This window comes from Schistocerca serialis, chromosome 10, assembly GCF_023864345.2.
Source record: "Schistocerca serialis cubense isolate TAMUIC-IGC-003099 chromosome 10, iqSchSeri2.2, whole genome shotgun sequence".
Taxonomy (NCBI): domain Eukaryota; kingdom Metazoa; phylum Arthropoda; class Insecta; order Orthoptera; family Acrididae; genus Schistocerca; species Schistocerca serialis.
In genome coordinates this window covers 94041571-94065458 of record NC_064647.1, presented here as the reverse complement: position 1 = coordinate 94065458, position 23888 = coordinate 94041571, and the positions used below count along the sequence as shown (strand labels likewise).

At 40.2% G+C, this 23888-nt stretch overlaps 1 protein-coding gene across 2 annotated transcripts in view; it reads left to right on the top strand.

The window, feature by feature from the left end:
* Positions 1–23888, top strand: part of LOC126425013 (atypical kinase COQ8B, mitochondrial) — a 122071-nt gene that overhangs the window by 89995 nt on the left and 8188 nt on the right. Inside the window, exons 9-12 of one of the 2 annotated variants that reach the window (XM_050087920.1) lie at positions 1497–1699; positions 10901–11053; positions 16951–17034; positions 23160–23256. In XM_050087920.1, the coding sequence (XP_049943877.1) occupies positions 1497–1699; positions 10901–11053; positions 16951–17034; positions 23160–23243 (524 nt within the window). In that variant the 3' untranslated portion in view covers positions 23244–23256. The remainder of the gene's footprint in view (positions 1–1496; positions 1700–10900; positions 11054–16950; positions 17035–23159; positions 23257–23888) is intronic. The other variant, XM_050087919.1, reaches the window with a different exon arrangement.

Genomic DNA, 23888 nt, shown 5'->3' with positions numbered 1-23888 from the left:
GCTGCTACCACTGTGCTGCATTCTATGTAGGCATGACAACCAACAAGCTGTCTGTCCACATGAATGTCCACCGACAAACTGTGGCCAAAAAGGAAGTGGACCACCCTGTTATGCATCCTGCGTTCCCGTAACCCCCCTGGCCTGAACCTTCGTTAGTCACTGTCCTCACCCATCCAGCCCCCTCCCTGTTCCCATTCCAGCACTATACAACTGTCATTTCACCGCCACACACCGTCTTTTGCTACTTACCTCCTCCACCCCCACCCCCCGGATGCACCTTGTCTCCTGCTCTCCATCTAAACTGCAGCACTTCATTGTCTGCAACCCTCACCATGTTATCCCTCCCCCGCCCCACCCCAGCCTCCTCCTTACCCACCCCCCCCCCCCACCCTCCACCCACCCAGTCGCCACTCCCATCATGCACTGGTGCTGCTGCTCGCAGTGCCGTTTCAGTTATCTGAGACTGCAGACGTGTGCGAGTTGCGCTCGCGTGCGTGCGTGCGCATGCGTGGGTGTGGGTGCGCGCGCGCATGTGTTTATTGCTCACAAAGGCCTTAAGGGATGAAAGCTATAATTATGTGAATCTTTTTGTTGTGCCTATCGCGACTCAGCATCTCCACTTAAGGGAACTTATTATATTTGAACTTAGAATATGCTCAAAAATTCGGCAGCAAACTGATGTGGATATTGATCTGTTATTTTATGGGTCCATTCTTTTATCTTTCTTACATATAGGAGTCATCTTCACTTTTTTTTTCAATCACTTGCAGCTTTCCACTGTGTGACAGGTCCATGATTAATGCAAGCTAAATATGGGGTCAAAGCCAGTTTGAGATTCCATATGGACATGGTGACTTATTTGTTTTTAACTATTACAACTGCTTTACTATGCCAGGGAAGCCTATTTCTAAGTCAAAACGTGACGTGTTTGTATGATCGTCTTACCTGAATGATATTTTGTTAACTACAGAATTTAAAACTTCAGCTTTCCTTTTGATGTTTTCTATTGGCACACCAGACTGGCTGACAAGTTGCTGAATAATTTGGTTGTGCTTTTTTTCTGGCGCTTCTCATGGGGTGGCAACCGTCTGTAGCAAAATCTGATGATGATTGCATTCTTCATCTAATGATGTATTCTCTGAAGAACATTGACTGTTGTATTTAATTTGATATGTCATGTGCATGTGCTGATACAGAGATAGAAGTTCAAGAAACACAAGTGATGTGGTGGCCATGTCAATGGTAGTGGTAGTACAAAGTGTTAAGATGGTTTTTGTTGTGCGTGGAAGCATGAATCATTGTACAATTACTGCATGTTTTTTTAAAAAGTTACTTGGTGCCAGAGAAAATGCAGCTAATCTTTGAATTTGTTGTAACTTTTATACTATTTTTGCATGCTAATATTAAAAATGGTTCACACCATCAGCACATTTTCATGTTTTCATTAATAATATGTAAGGTTTATTTTCCAATAAGAATGAATCCTTTTTTTGCAGATGAACTTAGTACTGCTAAGATACTGACTTCTGAACTGGTAGATGGAATTCCGGTGGACAAGTGCTGCCATATGGATCAGGAAACCCGCAACCACATTTGTCAGCTCATCATGAAACTCTGTTTGCATGAGTTGTTTACCTTCCGTTACATGCAGACAGACCCCAACTGGTCAAATTTCTTCTTCAACCCAAATACCAACAAAGTAAGCAGTTTGATCAATGAAATGTCACTGTGTGCACCCATAGGCTGTTAATAAAAGTCAGACTGTAATGTATCTTTAAACAAATGTAGACAGAAATTAGCCTTCCATTTGCTGTAGTGTGACAGGCTTACTGATGAGTAAGAAATTGACTGACTAGCCTTCAAAACTAAAGATTCTGCTGTCTGGCAAAAAGAGAAGTGTTCTAAGTTAATGGGGCAGCTCAGTAATTAACCAGAAAATAAAGCAATGACTACATGGTAGGGTAAAGCTCCTAAGTCTTAATAAGGGGAAATCACGGTGGAATGTCGGAATGATAAGTGATCAGAAAACTGAAGAAGTTGGAGGTGGTGTGGAAGAAAGTAAGTTAAGAAATCAATTCAGAGAGTCCATCAGAGGTAAAGCACAAACAGTTTCTTTGATGCCATGATTTTTTTCAAGAGACAGTGAAGTACAAGATAAATTTATTTAAACTGAAAATTAAACTTAAAAATGAAAATTATAGGACATGATACTCTCACATAGTGTTGTGAACACTAATGGCACCGTAATGTTGCTGTTCCTGCCCAAAGTCACATTCACTTCTAGAGACCTCACCCGAATAAAGATTATCTGTCAAGTGCTGTCTGCTAGGAAGTACTCAATCCATTTGGAAAGTAGCCTGGTGTTCTGTAAACTTGAATTTTGTTCGTGAAGTGAAAATGTAGACCGTATCATCAACACAGGTAGGCACCACTATCCACTGCATTCCACATCAAACAGAGTGTACAAATCTTCACAGAACTGCTGTTTGTGGAAGCTTTGGCAATTCCTACACAGAATATTTTGAGTGATAATAGGTGAGCATAAAAGTCTCATAATGTCGCAACAGGCACACCATCAATATGGGCCTGTTGTTATGTAGAGTCTGGTGAGCTTCTTTTAAAATGAGAATGACCTGCATGCATTTGCAGTTGTTTGGAACACTTGCATTGCTCCAGCAATGAGTGATAGGCTGCAGCTAGAAGAGGAACAAGTTATTTTGTGTAATATGTATACTGTAGAGTCTTACAAGTATTCCAGTAGCTCATCAAATTACTTGCATTCCCATCCTGTTTATTCTGATATTAGTAGAATCTCACAACTACGCAAAAACTACTACTCCACTCTTTCCTTTTTCTTAGGGAATTTAAAACCTATCTTACTTGGAACATAAATACAGTTTGTTGCAGTGGAACTCCGACAGCAGTTGGATGTAAACAGCCCTAATTATTGAAGATGGCTATAACAGTATTATCAAAAGGAAAGTAGCTACTCACCATATAGTGGAGATGCCAAGTTGCAGATAGGTACTACAAAAAGACGGTCACCAATAAGCTTTTGGCCAATGTGACTTCAGTTGCCAGAGAGTGCAGTTGTTCGAGTGCATCCGCACTCCGCAAGCCACCTGACGGTGTGTGGCGGAGGGTACCTTGAGTACCTGTATCGGTTCTCCCTTCTATTCCAGTCTCGTATTGTTCATGGAAAGAAGGATTGTTGGTATGCTTCTGTGTGGGCTCTAATCTCTCTGATTTTATCCTCATGGTCTCTTCGAGAGATATACGTAGGAGGGAGCAATATACTGCTTGACTCTTCGGTGAAGGTATGTTCTCGAAACTTTAACAAAAGCCCGTACCAAGCTACTGAGCATCTCTCCTGCAGAGTCTTCCACTGGAGTTTATCTATCATCTCCGTAATGCTTTCGCGATTACTAAATGATCCTGTAACGAAGCGCGCTGCTCTCCGTTGGATCTTCTCTATCTCTTCTATCAACCCTATCTGGTACGGATCCCACACTGCCGAGCAGTATTCAAGCAGTGGGTGAACAAGCATACTGTAACCTACTTCCTTTGTTTTCGGATTGCATTTCCTTAGGATTCTTCCAATAAATCTCACTCTGGCATATGCTTTAGCAACGATCAACTTTATATGATCATTCCATTTTAAATCACTCCTAATGCGTACTCCCAGATAATTTATGGAATTAACTGCTTCCAGTTGCTGGCGTGCTATTTTGTAGCTAAATGATAAGGGAACTATCTTTCTATGTATTCGTAGCACATTACACTTGTGTACATTGAGATTCAATTGCCATTCCCTGCACCATGCGTCAATTCGCCGCAGATCCTCCTGCATTTCAGTACAATTTTGCATTGTTACAACCTCTCGATACACCACAGCATCATCTGCAAAAAGCCTCAGTGAACTTCCGAGGTCATCCACAAGGTCATTTATGTATATTGTGAATAGCAACGGTCCTATGACACTCCCCTGCGGCACACCGGAACTCACTCTTACTTCGGAAGACTTCTCTCCATTGAGAATGACCTGCTGCGTTCTGTTATCTAGGAACTCTTCAATCCAATCACACAATTGGTCTGATAGTCCATATGCTCTTACTTTGCTCTTTAAACGACTGTGGGGAACTGTTACAGTCTTCTTGTTGGGCCTATCTGTGACTCAGTATTTCCACTATAAGGTGAGTGGCAGTTTTCCTTTTCATAATGTTGTTACATTCAGTCCTGGATTTTCCATTGTTTGAAGATTTTTTATTTGCAAGGAAGAGTTACACATCCTAGCAAGATCCCTCTGTAGTGGTAGCATCTCGTCCGCTCTACCAAATGGGCAGTGGCAAGTGGTTGCATTCTTGGTGAATCCTGTGAAGTGATAACCTTTTGCTCACTACTTGCTGCCACATATGTTCCAATGAGAACATTAAACATTAGAAAAATGCACATTGGGACCATTAAACCACTGAAAAAGACCAACACAAACTACTGTGAAGTACATGGCTGAGAGTACTTCTCACTCTGCCACTTCAGCGTACGTATGGGATGCTGGAAGAATGATGGGTTAAATACCTCTCTGCACACTTTAACTTTATGTTTGTGAGCCCTATTGGGGGGGGGGGGGGGGGAGTATGTAATGGGTTCTGGTATATTTCTAGAAAACTTTGTAAATAGGCTTTCTCAGAATGGTTTGCATCTATCTTCAAGTGTCTGTCAGTTCAGTTTCTTCACTGTCTCTCACAGGTCAAAAAAATCCTGTGACCCTTCATGCTGACCCTCTCTGACCTGATTTTTCTATTTTGTGTAACTACAAATTATTACACCCCATTAGTTATGTGAGTTAATTAATTCTAACTGAGATTCATTGATATTAGAATCAAGAGTTGAAGTGAAATATAATTTTTGTGTGGGTTTTCACTTCATTATTGCTCCCTCACCTGTAGCTTGAGGTTTACCATATTTAATGTTTAAAGTTGCCTTCTTGTAGATTTCTTGGTGATGTGGACCTCTTATGCAGCGCCACTAATTCTGACCATGTTGACTTTGTCTCCTTCTGCAGTAAGTTGAGGCCTGCAAGACAGCTAAGTCTACACCAACTGCCTATGAAATGATGAAACTTCTTTTCAGTGACTCTCCTGTATTTTGTTGCTCCAATATTTAATTAACACAGTTAGGTGAACACATCTCTCTAGACCAGAACAACATAAACCGAGTGACTTTCGTGACATCAAATAAGAGAATGAAGTTAAAAGATATTTAAGAACAGAACATATCAAATTTATCTTATTAGCTGTCGAGAGTGTAGGCTGCACTTCTTTCTCTCTGCCTTCCAAGCACTGCCGAGATGTGATGCCAACACATAAACAACTCCTTCACAGAAGGTGTAGACACTCAGCCGTCGTCACACTTTGTCAGTGTCCTGTGCCCACACTTCTTTCATCATCCCTGTACATGTTTGAACTCAAAAGCACGCACAGTGGGACAGTTTCCATTTACAACTACATAAAAATACATCTTCAACTCTCATGAATGTCTTTTGTCTAACTACAAGAATAATAATGGAATATGCTATCCTGAAGAATTCTACTGATTACATTCCATTTATCTATTTTCTGAAGCAGCAATGTTACATTTATGCATCTGTAAAGAATGTTGCCATTGTTTGCACCACTTTGAAATCTTACCAAAATCTGACTGAATATTTGTGTAGCTTTTTCTGTTTTTTCCCCCGAGAGTACGTCATTATAGTTGGCTGCACCATCTATGAAAAGTCAAACATTACTATTAATATTGTCTGCACAGTTATTATTGTGCAACATAAGCAGCTAGTGTCCCATCACACTTTCTTGTGGCACACCTAAATTTACTTGTACATCTGTCAACGAATATTCATCAAAGATAACATGCTGCATACTGCCTACCAAGATCCTCAGTCCAGTCACAAACTGTGCTCAATATCCCCTACTGGTGTATCTTTGTCAAGCGTAGGTGGTACTCAGTGAAATGCTTTGTGGAAGTCGAGTATTACTGCAACCACCTGACTACGTTGATCCATGGTTTTTCAGGATGTCAAATGAGAACAAGGCATGTTGAGTTTTGTGTGACCCACCCATATTTTTTAAAGTCAGTATGATTGGCATGGAAGTGGTCATCCTCTTAAAGATACCTTGTCATGTCTGAGACCTTAGAATATGTTGTTAAGATTCTGCAACTGATGGATGCCAAACATATTGGATAGCAGTTTTGTGAGTTGCTTTTGTTACCCGTCTTCTAGTCAGGTGTGACGTGCCTTCTTCCAACTACTGGTTACAAAGGGATGTTAAATACTTATTGTTTATGCAGGCAGATTTACATATTTTATTTAGCTCTCTGATGCTCTTGAACAATACAAGACATAAACAGTTACTAACAAAGAAATTATAAATGGCCTATTAAATAAACAAAAGGAAAAACCGAAGACCATTGTTCAGGTTTTCCAGCCACTCCATGCCATGGAGCTGGCCCAATGTAGTTCTTCCAGGAATATTGTGAAATCGTGCAAGGGACAGCCCAGTACAATGTGTGTTACCATCTGTGCCATCTACAGTCGCAGCTCTGAGAGACGTGCCATCCTGAGCTATCGAGAGTAGCAGCTGTTCTCCCATTTGTAATTTGGTTCAGTCTGTACCAAATGACATGAGGAATGTAGAAAGTTTGGTGGCTGGCTTTTCAACCCACAAAAAGCCTTTCTGGGGTGAAGATGACCACTCTGATTTCCAGGCAGCCATAGGGTTGAATGTGCTGGGTAACGGGCTCACAGTGGTTCTCTGGACCAGTTGCCAAGATTTTACTTAGATTGTAGAAAATTTCTGAATGATGTCATTCATTCATCTATTTGTGGCTTAGATTGTGATGGTACCGGATTTGCACTTATGATATGGGATATGCCAGCAGGGTGGAGTGGTGGAGGGTGATATATGAGTTGATGACTAGCAATTACAGAAACTAGATTGTACAATTTTGAAACCTTATTTCTAGGCAAATTAATCTGATTTTACTAGAATGTCAGTTATATAAAACTGTTCTCCATAACTGTTGTTGTGGTCTTCAGTCCTGAGACTGCTTTGATGCAGCTCTCCATGCTACTCTATCCTGTGCAAGCTGCTTCATCTGCCAGTACATACTGCAGCCTATATCCTTCTGAATCTGCGTAGTGTATTCATCTCTTGGTTTCCCCTCTATGATTTTTACCCTCCACGCTGCCCTGCAATACTAAATTGGTGATCCCTTGATGCTTCAGAACATGTCCGACCAACTGATCACTTCTTCTAGTCAAGTTGTGCCACAAACTCCTCTTCTCCCCAATTCTGTTCAATGCCTCCTCATTAGTTATGTGAGCTACCCATCTAATCTTCAGCATTCTTCTGTAGCACCACATTTCGAAAGCTTCTACTCTCTTCTTATCCAAACTAATTATCGTCCATGTTTCACTTCCATGCATGGCTACACTCCATACAAATACTTTCAGAAACGACTTCCTGGCACTTAAATCTATACTCTGTGTTATCAAATTTCTCTTCTTCAGAAACGCATTCCTTGCCATCGCCAGTCTACATTTTATATCCTCTCTTCTCCATAACTAGCAATAACATTAGAGATGTACATAGTTAAGAAAAGACCAGTTACATGTAAGTGCTGCATATTATTAAATTTAAAATGCCAGATATTTTAAAATATCAAAGTGTTACAGAGAACAACTGTACTTGTCATAAAATACAAAAAAATTTCATTTCCATGAATTTGTGAAAATACCTTTGAAATTATGAAACAGTCATACAAAGAAATATGTATAATGTACGGGTACAGTGCCCAAACAAGGAAACAAGATCCCTGAAAATTTCTGTATGCCAGGTGCAACTGCTTTGTGTGTCTACAACATGATTTTGTAAACACTTCCGTAGCAATGCCTCTTCATAGCTATGTAGTCAGCTATTGTTTTCGCCTACAGCCATTTGCTCTTCACGGTTGAAAGCGGTCAAAACCAGTGACAGGTGTCAGGGATTTCCTTAAGTTGACTCAACTGTAGGAAGTGTCTTAAGAGTAGAGAATGAGTGTATTAAAACTAATGTATTGTGACATGTATGTTCATGACATCATATCACTTGAACTATGAATCATACAATGATATACACTGAAGAGCCAAAGAAACTGGTACACCTGCCCTAATATTGTGTGCCCCCAGGCGGCGAAATGCCATCACATGATGTGGCATGGGCTTGACTAATGTCTGAAGTAGTGCTGGAGAGAATTTGCACCATGAATTCTGCAGGGGTGCCCATAAATCTCAAAGAGTACGAGGGGGTGAAGATCTCTTCTGAACAGCATGTTGCAAGCCATCCCAGATATGCTCAATAATGTTAACGTCTGAGGGGTTTGCTGGCCAGTGGAAGTGTAAACTCAGAAGAATGTTCCTGAAGCACTCTGTAGCAATTCTGGACCTTTGGTATATCGCATTGTCCCACTTGAAATACCCACCAGATGCAGGTGATGAGACAAGATGGTTACGCATGTGTCACCTGTCAGAGTCGTAGCTAGACATATCAGGGGACCCAAATCACTCCAACTGCACACGCCCCACACCATTACAGAGCCTCCACCAGTTTGAACAATCCCATGCTTACATGCAGGGTCCAGGGATTCATGAGGTTGTCTCCATACCTGTACATGACCATCCACTTAATACATAATGAAACGAGACTTGTTTGACAAGGGAGCATATTTCCAGTCATCAACAGTCCACTGTCGGTGTTCACAGGCCCAGGCAAGGCATAAAGATTTGTGTCATGCTCTCATCAAGGGTACACAAGTGGGCCTTCAGCTCTGAAATCTCATAACAATGATGTTTCGTTGAATGGTTGGCACGCTGACACTTGTTGATGGCCCAGCATTGAAATCTGCAGCAATTTGTGAAAGGGTTGCTCTTCTGTCGCACTGAACATTTCTCTTCAGTTGTTGTTGGTTCCATTCTTGCAGGATCTTTTTCTGGCTGCAGCAATATCAGAGATTTGATGTTTTACCGTATTCCTGATATTCACAGTACACTTGTGAAATGGTCGTACGGGAAAATCCCCACTTCATCTGTACCTTGGAGATGTCGTGTCCCATTGCTTGTGTGCTGACTGTAACACCACGTTCAAACTCACTTAAATCTTGATAACCTGCCATTGTAGCAGCAGTAACCCATCTAACAACTGCACCAGACACTTGTTGTCTTACATAGGGATTGCTTGTTTACATATCCCTATATCTGAATACGCATGCCTATTCCAGTTTTGTGGTGCATCAGTGTATTAGCTTAGGTACATTCAGCAGTGTATGTGGTTACTGTCAGTGAAATATGTTGTGAATAGAATTAGTAGCAAAGGAGTAATACTTTTGGACGTCATGCACAATGTGCCAGTTTTTCACATATCTCAGTGTTTATGGTGTCATGTCTCCTGAACTATGATAGATAGGTGGTTCTTACTCCTCCAGCGACTGTTGCCTGTGACAGTCCATCTTTATAATGTGTGTGGATATCTGATACTATCAGCACACAATTTTGATTTATGTGGTATTATTTGTAACTGATGTTTTGTTCTTGTACTACAACCATGGTGGTCTTCATTTCTGTGTAATTTATCTAAATTTTGTTGTGTGAAGCAAATGGATTCAAATATGTTGTTAGAAGTGGTAAAATTTTGTGATGTCTCAAGAGTGGTCTGCAGTGCTCAGGTTCCTCTTCAAAGAATATGGAAAGAGATTGGCTTTTGTATATTCTTGCCCATAACAGAATGAGAGCGGACTGTCTTCTTAGGCAAAATAGAGCGATGTTTTATAGCATAACAATCCTTTATATTTTGTGGAGACAGTCAACTAAGAACCCTGACTTGCCCATAGCTTTTGTGTGTGTTTGTGTGTGTGTGTGTGTGTGTGTGTGTGTGTGTGCGCGTGTGTGTGTGTGTGTGTGTGTGTGTGAGAGAGAGAGAGAGAGAGAGAGAGAGAGAGAGAGAGAGAGAGAGAGAGAGAGAGAGATTCTTCATTTATTGGCTATTGTCAGGCAGAGGAATCTTTGTACCCAGGGACGTTACTCACTGTCATGTAAATGGTAGTAGTGAGATCAACGATTCTCAGTTTGAGAGTTTTTTGAGTTGCTCCTATGATCACATAGTGGTGACATTGTGTAAAGTACAGCATAGTGTTCGTACTACTGTAGTTGACTCAGACATAGAGAGAGATGGATAGAACGAAACCCAGTGTTACTAAATAGTGGCTTGTGTCCAGTGCTCCAAAGACCCACATAGTGTAATGTCACCCATATAAAGTTGCATCACCATCAGTGATTTGTAGCACAATGACTTTATAGCATTTTGTATGTGTGTTTGATATTTCATTTATGCTGAATGTAAGTTGATTGGTGTCAAGTATAGCACAGGTGGCAAGGCTAAGAATGGGATGGACCAATGAGAGAATAGCACTGTGTGGTGGGAGTTTGAAATTGAAATTTCAAATTTAATTTATTATAATTTTACATAAATGGAATTGTATGGAATTTTCTTTTTTTCTGATTGTGTGATATGTGGTCACTTCTTGGGCCACATTGATACTTGCTTTGGCCTGCATACGTATTTTAATTAACTGTCATACTAAAGATGCATTTGAGAATGCCATGCAAATAATTCCTCATTTTGAGAGTCGCGAGCATCGCACATGACAAGCTCCCATATTTTACGTGCCCTTTTTGTAAGCTAAGGTTATTCATGTAATTGTTTGGATTCAGGTTATTTTATGGCCAGACAGAACTTTCTTAGTCTTTGTGCAACTGTAGACAATGAAGGCAATGTTCTTTAAGACTCACTAACTTCATTTACTTCTACAGCTTGCTCTGTTGGACTTTGGTGCATCTCGAGGGTACGACCGAGAGTTCATGGACAAATACATCGAAGTGATTCGAGGTGCAGCAGATGCCGATCGTGAGAAGGTTCTTTTGCTGTCTCGGGACATGGGCTTCCTGACGGGCTACGAGTCAAAGGTATAATCTTAACATACTGTGCAGGTTGAATCATTACACTAGTGTAGCTGCTAGCCACACATAGCTAATATACAAAATCAAAATATGTAGTTGCTTGTGATATTTTAGAAAGATAAGACACTTCACTTCCATTTGATTTCTTAATAATCTGGGAGTAATAAAAGCTGCTGCAAAAAGGGTTTGTGCATGACTCTTGTGACTTCCATAGTTTGTAGTTACGTGATTGAAAACCTGATACTCAATTCTGTCCAGGCTACAGGAAATGGTTACATAAAGCTACATCTTTAATCAAGTACCTGTGCTTTCTTGCAGTTCCACAGAGTACATATCATCTCCAGTCCTGAATGATGTGATAATTTGGCTTGTTTACTTGTTCAGCCTATCACCTCATTTAAAAGGGTCACTTTATTTTGAGAAGTGTTGTCATCGTGGATGTTGCATGCCGAGTTGGCGTATGTCACAGTGAAGTCATTAGTGAATTCAGCCGTTATGTGACACATGAAACAGTGCTGATTTGTATCGTAGTGGTCACCTGCGGCCAACAAGCCCCTCAAGAAGTCCTGCAGAACTGGTTGTTTCCTTTTTGGAAGTGACTGATAGGACTCTGTGTGCCAACAGAGCACATGACCTTCCCCACATGATAAATGTGGCTTTTAGACACCCATCGTGAACAACAGGACAAACTCCCCCTCATTCCCATGAGATATGTAGAAAATGGGGGATGAGACACGTAGAACGGAACCTGGATCGCTGGTGTAGTGTCCTATTAATGGTGGATACTGTGGAGGTGGCCGGTACTGTTGCACTTTCCAGGCACACCGTCTCATGGAATCAGAAAGAGGTGAGTCAGGCATGTTTCAGGCTGGTATCACATATGGATGCCAGACACATCTCATCGCTGATTAGCGTAATTTGTGGTCTGTGCGGTATTGAAACAGGATCCTGTGATTTATCAATAAACTCTCTAATCAACATTTGGGGAATGGGTTCATCTTCTGAGATGATAATTCACAGCCACAGCACGCTCACCTTATGGACACCTTCCACCAGAAAGTGGGAGTTGACTAATTCAAATGGTGCACCCTTGGGATGAGATGAAACTTGCAGGTTATCATTGTAGGAGCCCTCCTCACACTATGAAGCAGCACCCTGTCAAGAACAGGTTTGAGTGGCAAGATCTTGACACCTCATTGACAGCAAAATGAGAACAATCCGAGCAAGTTGTAAGGTGTGGAGTACATCGACACAGTAATGAATATTATTTCGCAACAAACATGCAAAAATGTGCACTTTTGCTCTAACTAACTTATGGTACATTCCCTATTGGATTTTTATTTACTGGATTGAATGGCAACTTAATTATTTTTCTGCTCTTCTTCTTCTTCTTCTTCTTCCTCTTCCTCTTAGTTGATGCTGCAACTTAAGGCTCCTCTTCCTGCTTGTGCAGTTTATGTTCGAAGGAAATGTAATACAACAACTTCTGCTTTACTTCAGTAATTGTTATAACAGTTTTCGTATATACAGGGTGAGTCACCTGACCCTAAAGATGTCGTTTTATGCAACCCGAAATGTTACACCTGGCCTTCAAAAACAACACAAACAATTTTCATATTCTTTCGCGTGCTGCATGCAAACTATTAGCCCTAAAAAAAAGGGGGGGGGGGGGGGCTTTAAATAGGAAATTTGATGTAGTTAAATTTTGTACTGGGATATGATTTCCCTGAAGGCCACAGTTTTTGAGTTATTCCAGCAAAACATACAAAAGTGACCTTTAAATGCGCTTACTCCCCCATACTCGTTCCTCACCAGTTGAGTTTTCTAGTATGTTTTTTGTAGCACTCCATCCTACCACCGTACAAACATTTCCAATTACATGAACTATTCCTGATGTTACACCTTTTTTGGTGCCTATCACATGGTCCTATACACTGTGAGGGCGATGAAAGGAAAACTTCTTTTTGTAAACATGATGCTATAAGTAATTACATTGACAATTCAAACCAAACTTAACCCTTACAAGCACAGTAGCTTTGTAGCTGGAAGGTCTGATGAATGCAGTGATATAATTGCTTATTTCATGCTTTTAAAATTCACAAAATTGTTAAGTAAAATTTAAACAGATTTCAATTTTACAATTTATAAGTGCTCAATTAAGTCAATGTTGTAATAAGGCCAGTCAGTGAAGGCCAAAAACAAAAATCAAATGTTGGGAATAATTCATGCAGTTGCAAATTTCTGTACAATGGTAGGATTTAGTGCCATGAACAACATACTAGAAATCCTGACCAGTGGGAGCTGAGTCTGGGAGTCGGGGTACATTTGAAGATCACTTTTGTACATTTTTCTTGAATAACATGTAAACTACAATGTATAGCAAAAACGTATCTCAGTACAAAATTTAGCTACATTAAATTTCCTAGAAAAGGTCCCATTCATTTTATTCTGTAGGACTAATAGTTTGCACTTAGTGAATGAGAGAATATGAAAATCTCGCACTTGGTTTTTGAAGATCAGATATAACATTGCAGGTTACATAAAACGACATTAATAGAGGCATTTGAATCATCCTGTATATACTCCATGCATTTTTTGAAACATGTACGGTGTCTGTCAGATAGCAAAAGACTTCAGTCATAATATTTTACTGTGAAACACTACATACCAGTTCCATTTCCATGCCATGAAGGATTCACGATTCAGAATGACAAATCAGTTGACAATTCCATTGTTTCAATATAACTACAACCATTTCAGGTTTTCCTGTATTTCTTCTTGAGGTGACACACTTCTCCAATACATACTGGGCATTCATGGAGCTTCTAAATTGTGCCCACAAAGTTATTGCGGTTGCCATCCAATCTTGATGACGCACACCATCCACCGTCTCAGTTCTCTGTGGGGAGATAAAACAGTAAATCCACACTGTAGTTGTGCTTTCTGGCAACATAATTTGTTTTATCATTCTTTCATTCATGAGTATCATTCACTGGTAAGAAATATGTAGGGGTACACATCGCTCTTCCAAAGTGATTTACAACACCATACTTGGTTATTACAGGATGAGTCAAAAGGGCTTCACAACTTTGGAATGATATAAAAGTTTATTGAGATAACTTACAGAATCAGTAAAAGTGTCATTTTGGGTTTGATGTGACTACCATTTTTGATGTGGCAAACATCCCAGCGGTAATAAATTTCTTCCCACATTTGTTGCAGCAAATCGGGTGTAACTTGTGCAATGGCAGCATAGATTTGATTTTTCTCCTTGACTAAATTGTTGAGTAGGGGAGGAACATATGCACAGTCTCTAATGAAACCCCAGAGAAAGAAATCCAGTGGCGTCAAGTCTGGGAAGCGAGGTGGCCGTGCGATTGGCCCTTCACAGCCAATCCGTCGCCCTGGGATGTGATTAACGAGGAAACCTTGAATTTCCGTGAGGAAATGAGGTGGTGCATCATCTTGCTGGTAATAAACTATCCCATCTTGGTCATCTTCATCGATCTGTGGGCAAAGCTGTCCTTCACATGTTTGACACAATCATCGACGCGCAGGGACCGGGTGATTTATCACACTGCAGCAAACAACTAGTCTCCAGATAGTTCTTGTGCAAAGAGTAAATTGTAGACCTACTTGGATGTTCTTTAGCATATTCGGTGGGAAATTTATACCAAACAGTTGTTGCAGAGTTTGTTTCATGAAACCAAAATGCACAGTGAGCATGTTCTGCACCACTGAAGTTATCTATTTTAATTTTGCACTATGCTGACACTCTGTTTCAGGATGAGGTATAGATGTACTGTGTGAATCAAACTTGAGGTTCTGTGCTACAAAATGATACATCTACCGATTCTGTAATTTATCTCAATAAATTTCTGTATAATTCCAAAGTTGTGAAGTCCTTCCTGACTCACCCTGTATTTGGTTTTTATTTCATAATAAAGTTTTCTCGTGCACCCCTAGACTCTAAACCAGGCCACGCCAACTTGAGCACTTAGTACTTGCGTGCCCCGGTGCCACACTGAGCGGCAGCAGCGTTTTTCCCCCTCCCTCTTCTCTTTTCTCCTGTGTAATGGCTGTAGCAGCATGCGTTGACAAAGACAGCACTCACTCTTGCATCGTCTTCAGTACGCTGAAGTTTCCATTCAGAATCTTACCAAGTGGGACACTGTTAATCTGTCTTGCAAGTGTTCAGCACGAGTAGAAAAAGTTCGAATTTAGGTGTGCCATTTTTTAATGCTCAATGGGAAGACTGGTATTTATTTGCAAAGTCTGATGGGAAAGGACTGATTAATCTGCCACACTACCATAAATATCAAAGCATCAACAGTGCGCCATCATTACAAAAATAAACATTCCTCAGCACATGAGGGGGATTGTTGGACCAGAGAGAAGTGAAATGATCACTAAATTAAAATCAGAATTGCAACAATCTGAAGAGGTAAGCCTTGTTTATCCTGTTCATTCTAAAAGAAAAACACAAGATACCTTTTTGTAATTGTACTCATATATATAGAAACTTGCGCTATTTCTCTTTAGATATTGTTGTTAAACTTATTTATGAGACTGTTTTGTGTGGTAAGATTTTAAAGTTAATTACTGCTGCTGTTGTCCCGCAGACATCTGAGCTCAATTGTGCAACAGAAAGCACAGTTAGAGCAAGCTATATTGTTGCACTGAAAATTGCAAAAAGTGGAAGACCTATTACATAGAGCCATTTTGTAAAAGTGTGTTTTGTAGAGTGTTCAGAGGTAATATCCCCGTCTGCAGTGCCCCAATTTGAGATGTTAAGCTTCTCTGAACATACTATTTCTCAAAGAGAGCAAGAGGTTGGTGTGGAATTGAATGAGCAGTTCAATTTTGACAGACCGCTGTTACCATTACAATCATGATTTGATTTCATTTTATAAAGGTATCGATCGACAAGAATTCCCAAGGATTCATGCCCTTGTCCTGAAATGTTCGGAACAACATTCATTTGTGAACAAATGTCTTCAGTTATGAATATTAACAAGGACAAGTTTGTTTGATGCTTTGTTGGAAGCTGTACTTCTAATTGCAACTTCCAAAACAATTGTTCCAAATATTGGAAAATTATTGGCTTCAAAGCAATGCCAAAGATCAATAAAGAATGTTGTAAATTAATGCAAAATAAGGAGCACAATAAAACTATTATTTCTGTCTGTACTCAAAATTGGTATTATTATTATTTTTTTATTATTGTTATTATTATTCATTTTAAAACTGGTATGCCACTTGACGCACGCTGATTTTCCCAGTCCCATTCACCAAACAATAACAAGGCTCTGGCCTCGCTAAGTGCTGCCACAACGGTGCTGTGTCTGCCTCCCCGCCCCACCGGCAACTGGTGCTTTGCCGGTGCTCGCAAAGCACTCAAGTTGGTGTGGCCTGTGTTAATATAAGAGTTTCTCTTCCATAAAAGTAGCTTAAATGTATTTATGTCAAATTGTTCACAAGGTTCTGATAAGTACTTAACCGCAGTGCATAGAAGTTTATGTTATGTATAAGCTCACTCACTTCTGCTGACAAACCTTGAGGCAAAACGTTTTTACGGCTGTTTATATTCTCACATTTCTATGAATACTGTTCAATTTAGACAGATAGATTGTTTACATAAGCTAATAATTGTACTCCTTATCATTTCAAAAAAAAAAAAAAGAAACAGGAGTACACCTCTATGTACCCTCCTCCTGTTGTGCCTCAAGGCATAAATCTGCCTTATTTGTCCTCCTCACCTTACCTTTACTGCCCCCTCCCCATCCCCCCTCCCCGCCACCTACCCACCCACTTGAGTTCCTCACTTTGGTCTAAAGCATAAAATATGAAAGTTAACATTTTCCAAATGCTGTTAAATATAAACTGGTAGTTTCCATTTGCAGGTGATGGAAGATGCTCATGTCAATGCTGTTATGATACTGGGTGAGGTGTTCAGAAGTAAAGAACCTTTTGACTTTGGAGCACAGGTATGCATAATATGTATTCCTTACATATTTAACTCCAATCTTATACTTGTAGCGTACATGCCACCTTAGTACAGAGGACTCAGTGTCAACCAAGAAAATAATCATATTTTTTTCTACTATTTCTTCTGAGTCACAGTAGGTAAAGTTCAAATGATGTTGCACAGATACACTGTGCAACCCATGCAAAATAAAAATTAAAGCATTCAAAATTGATTGCATAAGAGTTTTGTCTATTTACAGACTCAAAATAGGTCACATTTAACATCATGCATTGCTCAGCACAGGTTTCAGTACCTATCTGCCCTTAGAGAAGCCTACTTTCATAATTGTCTGGTGTCGGTTAGTCATGGCTTCCTGGGTCTCTTTATAAAGCCATATCATAAAAATAATTGTGGGAGATAAATCTTGTAAATAATGATGCGAAGTTGAGACTTGTTTTTGAGAAAGGAACTGGTGATACTTCTCAGCAGAATGAGCTGGGGTGTTGTTATACACCAGCATAAAGTGTGAGGTATAAAGACAAAGTCATTCTCATTATATTCAAGCCAGCAATTTTTTACCAGCTTTATTTTACAAGTTATAATGTCCTCTTTTATTGGAGATACAAAATGTTTGTGAACAATTACACTGCTATTGAAAGACATTAACATGATCTTTAGCCTTCTTTTTTTGTCATAAAATCTCCACCCTCCCCCACACCACTTCTTTCCCATTTTTCATCCAACAACTGCTTCCTAAGGGATAGCATTTCTTCCATTATCCAAATTGTAACATTCTGAGCAATACTTATGCAACTGCATCTATTTTCTCAAAAGTTTTCTTTAATTCTCCTATAAGTAGCATCCGTCTTTCCTATAATCATGCACACTTCTGCATCTTTGGATTTCTCCTGTAGCCATTCCTGCTTTTCAACTTTGTACTTCCTGTCAACCTCCTTTTCTTGATTTGATTTGAGATAACCGGCTTTGATTCTGTCAGGAACCATTGTGCATAGCGACTGTAAACTATAAGGAAGGTGAGAGGCACACAGGAGCCAGTCACAATCCCATTAGCTTTCATTGTGTTGCAAATCTATATTTTGACTATAAATAGCCATCTTCAGTGCATTATCATTATATTTCAACAGACTCGGGGCAGTTCATATCACCCTATGTTCTTACAGGTGTATAGGCAGAAGGACACTGGGGCTCCTCAGTGTCATGAACTGAACAGGGTGACATGAACTGGCGTGAGTCTGTTGAAATATAATGAAAATGAGCTGAAGATGTCTCGTTATATCCAAAATCTAGATTTGCAACACTAATAAAAGCTAATGAGATTGCGACTGACTGCTTTATGCCTCTCCCTCCTTGATTTGAGATGTTGGTATTCCATTTTGCATGTTTCACTTGCTGCCATTTTTATATTTCCTTCTTCTATCAGTAAAATTTAATATCTCCTGTGTTATCCAAGGACTCTTTCTAAATCTTGTTCTTTTTCTAGCTTTTCCTCTGTTCTCATCATGATGTAATCTCTCAAAGCCACCCATTTTTGTTCTGTTGTATTCAGAATTATGCAAGGACAAGCAGGAAGTCAGCCATGGCCTTATCAATGTAGGCGTCCCAGTATTCACCTTAGAAACTTGAGGAAGACTATGGAAAGCCCAACTCAGGATGGCTGGGCAGGGCACAAACCCCATTCCTGCAAAATGTAAATCCAGTTCATTAACACTGGGTTAGCCACCTAACTCAATATATGATTCAGAAAGTGTTAATGAACTGTATTCGCATTCAGGAGGAATGGGATTCATGCCCTGCCCAGCCATCCTGAGCTGGGCTTTCCGTAGTCTTCCTCAAGTTTCTAAGATGAATGCTGGGATGTCTACAAGTAGATTACAATATGCTTAACAAGTATAATCAATAATATTATGAGAACGGGCAACTTTTTTATATGACACGTCTGAAAAATGTGAACAGATGAACACATTATATCATACTGCTGAAACATATAAAAACACCAATATCTGTCAAAACTATATCCATCACAACTATTATTGCAACCGATTCTTTTCTGAGGTGTACTGCACTGCATTTGAAACGAAGTTAACAGGAAGTGAACTGCAGAAACATCCTTGTGTGAAGACAAATACAGCATGGATGATACTCCGGTCAACAGATTAGAAAGTACTCTACAATAAATGAGAGCCTAGTATTCCTGTAAGCAAACATATTTATTTATGATGTAAAAAGTTCTCAGTAAGAGATCATTTTAACTCTGCTCTAAGAGCTATTTCCTTATCCAGCTTCTTGGTGATGTAGGCAGTGCATTATAAAGAATGGCATTGACGTAGCTCACCTGGCTTTGAGTACAAACGGTTATTGCTTGCTGTACTCATAGGAACCCACAGTTGCACATGTTAAATCTGTGGTAATTACTATTAGTTTTCTGTCTCAAAGGTTAGCTCTTGTCATCGATGCACATTTGTATAATTACGTGTTCCACAAACCACTAAGAAACGCATAGCAGACAGTACTTCCTATTACGCAGGTTGGAAGTTAAATAATGACAACACTGCTGTGGAGACACTATGCAATAGAATCTACTACTGTTGCTGATAGCACACATTGTTGACATACCTACCTTACCTTCGAGCAAATGGGCTTGCCGTCCCTTGCTGGCGTGCGCACAATTGAGGTAAACACTTGTGAGCGAGCTGTCTAATGTAACGATGTCACTATGTTTTGAAAACAGGAGCAATGGAGTTGGATCAAGATTGAATGTCCCAGAGGTCGTACAGTATAACATTGTCATCGAGCTCTTCAAGAGGCGTGCACGGAATCGGCATTGCCATACAGAACAGTGGCACAGTGGGTAAAAGCCTTCAACAAAGGTCGGCAAACTGTGGCAGACATGCATCAGACAGGTCATCCTACCATCTCTGAAGAAGTAGTGCATGCTGTTGCCGCATTAGTGGACAGTGATCAATGCCATGCGATCCATAAGCTCACCCACGAAATCAGATTAGCGTATACAACTGTGCTTCTCATCCTGAAGGAATGCCTGGGCATGCAAAAAACTGCATCACGATGGGTTCCCCATGAATTGATAGAATTGCAGAATAGGATGCGTTACGATGCTGCTAAGATGTACTTGGAGTGCTTCGAGCATGAAGGAGAGGCTTTCTTACACCTTATTGTAACATTGGATGAGACATGGGCCACATTGTATGAGACAAAACTGAAATGCCAATCCAATGAATGGCGTTATTATGGGTCGCCACGAAAATTGAAAGTGCGTCAGAGCCCCAGTATGGTGAAAGTTATGGTGATTCTCGTGTATGGCTGTGGTGGTGTCATCCTAACGCATTACGTTCCTCCACCGTCACTGCACAGTATTACTGTTCATTTTTGGAGCATCACCTGCAACCAGCTTTGCGAAAGAAGCGGTGACACGTTCTGCACAACCCACCCATCATTTTGCATGACAATGAGCGGGGGCGTACAGCACAAGCTGTGGCTGCTCTGTTGGGACTGGGAAGTACTGTACCATCCACCGTACTCCTTGGACTTAAGTCCTTGTGACTTTGATTTCTGAAGATGAAGGAATCACTTTGTGGCATTTGCTTCAGAACTGGTCCAGAGATTCGACAGGCAGTAGACCAATCCATTCACACCATCAACAGAACGGGCTCAGCTAACAGTATACTACGCCTTCCACATCGCTGGCAATGGGTTCTACACAATGCTGGTGACTACTTTGAAGGACAGTAACAGGTGCAAACATGTGACTCTTCTGTATCGGTTGTGAATAAGTAATTGCCACTAATTAAGTTCCAACGCTCGTATACAATTGTCAGGGTTTCTTCCTGCTCTGTTCTCATGTATGGTATGAAGGATTGCTTGGATGCTTTTTTGTCCACTGTATTTAGTCTAAGCTTACCGTCATCATTCCTGTGGGAGAGATGCGCAGTGGATAGTAGAGTATTCCTTGATCCCTCACTTTGTACTGTTTTCCGAAACATTTTAAGTAGGCTTTCATGGGAGAGTTGGCATCTGCTAGTTCATGTTTTTATACCAAAGAAAATAATAATTTTTGAAAGTATAATTTACCTGGATAGATAAAAAATCTACACAGCAAGCAGTGGCAGAAGAAGGCACACATACAAACGTTAAGTAAATGTGCAAGCTTTTGTAGCCAGTAGCTCTTTCATGCAGAAGGACTGAGGGGGAAGAAGAGGGATGAAAAGAAAGGACCACTGAGGTTTAAGAAACAGGGAGAGTTTGGAAAAGTCATACAGAACCACAGTTCAGGGGAGACAGAGCAGACTGGAATAGAAGGAAAGACTGATTGTTTGGGACTAGCCTATCTTCCACCTCAAAGCTCTCAGCTTTGAAATCTTATCCAGTGCAGTCCCCAACAATCAGTCATTCCTTCTCATCCCACCTGGTAAGTCTCCCATGACCCGGGATTCTGGGTGCTTTTGCCGAACTCTCTCTACTTCCTAAACGTCACCAGTCTTCTTTTTTCATTCCTTTTTCTTCCCCATCAGCCCTTTTGCCAGAATAAGGAGCCACTGGCTCTGAAAGCTTGCAAATTTCCCTCTCTCTAGTTACATATTACAGTTCATGTTTTTCAAGCATTTTCATGTTGCCCCCCCCCCCCTCCCCCTCCCCCGTGGGACAGACCTGTGATAATTTAAGGTGCCCTTCTTTGAATATGTTCAGTACCCAGTACCACACCTATGCTTATTGTCTAAAGTATGATCATGTGGGATATCAAGTGAAATTTGTGATGGGAGGGAGGACACAGTACGTTATCTTGAATCGACAGACATTGCCAGATGTAGAAGTAATTTCACGTATGCCCCAGAGAAGTGTGCTGTTCATGTTGTATATTAATGAACTTGCAGATATTATTAGCATAATTGGGCTTTTTGCAGATGATGCAGTTATATGTAATGAAGTACTATCTGAGAGAAGCTGCATAAATATTCAGACAAATCTTGATAAGATTTCAATGTGGTGCAATGATTGGCCACTTACTATAAATGTTCGGAAATATAAAATTTTCCACTTCACGAAATGAAAAAATGACTATAACATCAATGAGTCGCAGTTGGAATCGGCCAACTCTTACAAATACCTGTATGGAACACTTGGTAGGGCTATGAAATGGAACGATACCATAGGCTCAGTTGTGGGTAAAGTAGGTTGTAGACTTTGGTTTATTGATAGAATACTGCGAAGTGCAATCAGTCTACAAAAGATATTGCTTACAACCTGTATCATATAAGACTAACAGGGGGTATTGAATGTATACAGAGAAGAGCGGCACAATTGGTAACAAGTTTGTTTAATCATTGGGAGAGTTTCACAAAGATACTGAAGGAACTGAAGTGGCAGACTCTTGAAGACAGACATAAACTATCCCAAGAAAGTCTATTAATAAAGTTTCAAGAACTGGCTTTAAATGATTACTCAAGGGATATACTAAAATCCCCTATGTATCACTGACATAGGGATCATGAGGATAAGATTAGAATAATTAATGGATGCTCAGTGGCATTCAATCATTGTTCCCATGCTCCATGCATGAATGGAACAGGAAGAAACCCTGATAACTGGTATAATGGGATGTACCCTCTGTCGGAGTATAGATGTAGATGTAGATCCCCCTGTTAGTCCTGTTTATTATGGATCCCATACACTTGATCAATATTCTATGCTATGTCATACAAATGTTTTGTAAGCAATATGTACACTGATTGCATTTTCCCAGTATCCTACCTGTGAAATAATAATATAATATTCTGAATTAGGACCCCTGCCCCAGTACCAGTTAGACTGACATAGCTCAGAACAGCTAAGTTCTACAGGAGCCCACCCTCTCCTTCCCAGGAGGGAATGAAAATTGAATGGAAAAAAAAGTAATTCTGGGAATGTAATGGTGAGACACAGGCCCCTATCAGATCAGTGCATGTTGCCCACAGACTGCAGTTTGGCCATACCTGATTTAAAGCAATTATCTGTACTGCTTTGAAAGCTTATCAAAACTCAATCTTTGTAATGCTTTTTTGAGACAGTAGTTCATTACAGATAATGGCGTAGTCTAAAAACATCTGAAGTTACTATTAATATTGTCTGCAGGTAATTAATATACAACAGGAACAGCAAGGGCCCCAACACACTTCCTGGGGCAAAACTGAAGCTAACTTCGACATCATTCATTGACTCCCCAAGCAAGGTAATTTACTGTGCCCCCCTTACCAATATATCATCAGTCCAGTCACAACCCGGGTTTGTAAAAACCATATGATCATCCTTTTGTTAGAAAAGCATTATTTATGGTAGTTGACATAAATTCCATCTGGTTTTTCTTCTGTTCCTCTGACAATTTATTGCCAGTTGTCTTTATAAGCTTGTGCACAAATCAGTTCTTTGTAAGTAGTGTTTCAAAGGCTAGATGTTTCACAAAGGAGTTCTGTAAATAAACCAAACTAATTTTTTGGTGGGCAGAGCTTTTGCAGTACCATGTTTTGCCATTAGGAGTGCATGGAGTGCACGTTCCAGAGTCAGTAAGCAGAGTGCCATCACTGAAGGAAGTCAGGACTAGTTTTGGTAGAGTTCATAGTGACAACTGTTTTGTGTGATAGTCATTTTTGCTGTGGCTCATATTCATCAACAGTGTGTGGTGGTGAGATTCTGCTTTTTGCCTAGAAAAAAGTGGAGCAAAAACTCTTGAAATGTTAAAAACAGTGTACAAGGATGAAGCTATGGGGAAATTTCTTAAGTTTTTGAGTGGTTTTCCCATTTTAAAAAATGGTGAAATGTCAATTGATGCCAAGCCTCATTCTGGCCATATTTCCATGGCCCAAA